This window comes from Propithecus coquereli, unplaced genomic scaffold (assembly GCF_000956105.1).
Source record: "Propithecus coquereli isolate 6110/MARCELLA unplaced genomic scaffold, Pcoq_1.0 Scaffold51, whole genome shotgun sequence".
Classification (NCBI taxonomy): domain Eukaryota; kingdom Metazoa; phylum Chordata; class Mammalia; order Primates; family Indriidae; genus Propithecus; species Propithecus coquereli.
Window position 1 is genome coordinate 2212107 of NW_012150952.1, and position 3237 is coordinate 2215343.

Below are 3237 nucleotides of genomic sequence, written 5' to 3' on the forward strand. Positions count from 1 at the left end.
GGGGGAGAGGTCAGAGAGAACTTTTCAGTTAAGTTTGTACAAAGCACCACATTTTAGGGCATTAGTATCTAAGCTCCAACACCTTATAGCCTTATAGAATAATATGTCCTTTTTCTTTTTTTTTCCAAGGCAAGGTCTCACTCTGTTGCCTGGACTAGAGTGCAGTGGCCTCATCATAGCTCACAGCAACCTCAAACTCTTGGGCTCAAGCAATCCTCCTGCCTCAGTCTCCCAAGTAGTGGGAACTACAGTGCGTACTTGTGCACCTGGCTAATTTTTTCTATTTTTTGTAGAGTCAGGGTCTCTTTATGTTGCTCAGGCTAGTCTTGAACTCCTAGACTCAAGCAATCCTCCTGTCTCGACCTCCCAAAGTGCTAGGATTATAGGTACAAGCCACCGTGCCTGGCCTAGAATATGTCCTTCCATATTCTTAGATTAAAAGTGAATTTTTTAGTGTACTTGTTCCATTAATTATTGAAAGAGGAGTATAGAAATATCTGACTGTAATTGCAGATTTGTCTATTTCTCATTTCACATCTATCAATTTTGCTGCATGTAATTTTTTTCCCAGCTTTTTCAATTTTTCCCTTTTATATAAAACAAAGTAGAAGAAATAACCTAGTATTAAAACTGCAAAAGCAGTAGAATTCAGTAGAACATGTATACATACAAAAAATCTGAGTAGGAAGATGGGCTTATTTAGAACGAAGAAACAAATGTAAAATTAAGGTTGTTTTCACATGAAACATTAAAAAAAATCAAACACATGCTACAATGGGTACCACCATTTACAGAAATATTAAAGGGGGAGAAAATAACACTTAACAGGGACAGATATACCACAGCATCAGTGCAATAGAGTCACAAAACTGTATTACAACTAATCAGTTTAAGAATTGTTCCCAAAGGGACGTTGGCCATGGGTCTGTGCTACGGCCCGAGCCGTTGGTCTGGCGCCGAAATGCTTCAAAGCATTATTAAAATTGTGTGGGTCCCCATGAAACCCTACTATACCCAAGTTTACCAGGAGATCTGGATCGGAATGGGCTTGATGAGCTTTATTGTTTATAAAATCAGGAGTGCAGATGAAAGAAGTAAAGCTTTGAAAGCTCCTGCACCTGCTCATGGTCATCACTAACCAGCCTCCCTTGGAGTGCACAAGAGGGAACGTCAGTCTGCCTGTAGATCTCAGCAACTATGTTAGGTGGGAACGTGGAACATCCCTGGACACTTGCATAAGTGCCGTCTACTTTGGCAGGAATAAATGTGTCTGTGAGATGTACCACACCTGGGACTGCTTTCAGTGTGTCCCCACTCAGCTCCCTCCTGTGTGCCAGGCCTACTCTGAGTAGATCATTTGTAATGCAGGTGAATTTCAGATGAAATCAGAATCTTACTGAGCCGTTGATGGTTAGAAGCCCAAGGAACTGAAGGGTAAATATCTCAATTGTCACCAGAGTTGGTGATCAGGATCTAGAAATTCATATTCTGCTGCTCAATAAATGTTTGTTAAGCGTGAAAACAAAACAAAAAAGAATTGTTCCCAAATATGTCACATTTTTGGCACTCAGAGGTTCGTTCCTACAGATTTCAACTACTCTAAATTTCTAGCTACTGAGAAGGAAAGAATGATTATAAGAACCTTTCCAAGGAGTTACAAAATCTAAGTAGACCAGAAGCCAACTATCATCACCTCAAGTCTGCTCTCACCAACAGTCCTTGCTTTTTTCAGATAAATATTTAGGAAAAAAGTCAGACCCAGTGTAGTCACTATCTCCTATGCCAAACCTATGGGGACTGAAATGGCCAAGTAATTACCATAAAATGAGAATTTTGAGGATTACCTTTAAAGGCTTATTCTGCTCTCCAAAATTAGGTAAGATTATTTCCTACTGAAATGAATCTTGACTAAACAGAAAAGACTTTTGGCCTTTGCTAGCTAGTTTTGGAGTAAAGGCCATAGACAAGAGTCTTAACCTACTGTACATATAGCTAAAGTCAGCTGAAAACATGAAAATAAAAGTATGCTAAAAAATGCTAAATATAATCTTTTGGAAGTCTGCTATTAAAAAGCCTTTACGTATTTACTAACTTGAAGTCTTAGTGCAGGGGGACAAGAGCTCTCAACCTGTCAGATTTTCCTCATTTGGGAGAAAAGACCAATATTTCCTACAAATTTCTAAGTTTTGCACAAGGGAAAAACCTACACACACTAGGGCATGGAATTAGTTTCAACTTATTCCATGGGCATTCTTCTCCCACAGCAAAGAAACAAAATGAGGAATGATTCTTAATCAGTCTCTTCATCAGAAGTGGTAAACTTGGTCTCTGTATTTCTGAAATCAGACAGTTTTTTAAGCAGATTGTGAAAGCAGACAGTAGAACCAGCTTCCTATAGCCACAGACCATGACCGTGTACCTAGCTAAAGCAAAGATCAACTCCAACAATTATCCAAAGTCACTTTCATTATACTAAAGGGTAAAGTTCACCACCATATTATTTCAAAGGAAGTTGCCTAAAAGTAAGAATTCAATTAACACTGGGTGAGAAAAATCAAAATAAGTCATACTCAATAATGAGTTTTCCATACAAGGCCAACTGATGAGAATGGACCCAATTATACTTGACATGAAGATACTATGCACAAAGCCATATTTGGTGTATCTGAATTTCTATTAACTGTGGGCAGAGTGACAGAGAACAAAGAGCTACTTCTTTAACACTTTAGTTTCCAAACAGTATAGTAGAAACTGTTCCCAGGGACAATGAACATTCAATTAATCACATTGAATAAAGCAGATGAATTATTCATTTTTCTTTCCTTATTGTTTGAGAAGCTTGTTTATGTCCCTTTTGGCCATTCCAAGATACTTCGAAATGATTCCATGTTGGTTAAGTCCGGGAAGCAACACTAAGAAAGTCACTATCAGGTAGGTGAGAAGCAGATTCTGGACTTGTTGGCCCACCTAAGCAACCGCAGCAAGATCATGGGCATGAAGTACATTTTAGGCTTTTCTTCTTTTTGTGCAAAGAGGCGTTTCCATCAGCCCACAGCTCTGCGTCGAATTTTTACTACGCTGCAGATTTAATGGAATCTTTGCTGTTGTTTGGTGGTCCATTATCGATGTCAAAAATTCTAGGTGCTAGAATGGGAACAATGTAGTCAGCCAAACACAAAAACATAACAAAACAGGAAATACCGGATAGCAAACCATCAGAAACACCAAATATGGCGG

The 3237-nt window shown here is 38.8% G+C and overlaps 1 protein-coding gene across 1 annotated transcript; it reads left to right on the forward strand.

Moving 5' to 3' along the window:
* Positions 1-930: 930 nt before the first annotated feature.
* Positions 931-1138, forward strand: LOC105820167 (6.8 kDa mitochondrial proteolipid). The gene has a single exon (XM_012656593.1). It carries the CDS (start codon positions 962-964, stop codon positions 1136-1138), a length of 177 nt encoding a protein of 58 aa, XP_012512047.1. The 5' UTR covers positions 931-961.
* The last annotated feature ends 2099 nt before the right edge of the window (positions 1139-3237 follow it).

Coding starts and splice junctions, on each gene's coding strand:
- LOC105820167 (XM_012656593.1), top strand. CDS start 962: ATGCTTCAAAGCATTATTAAAATTGTGTGGGTCCCCATGAAACCCTAC.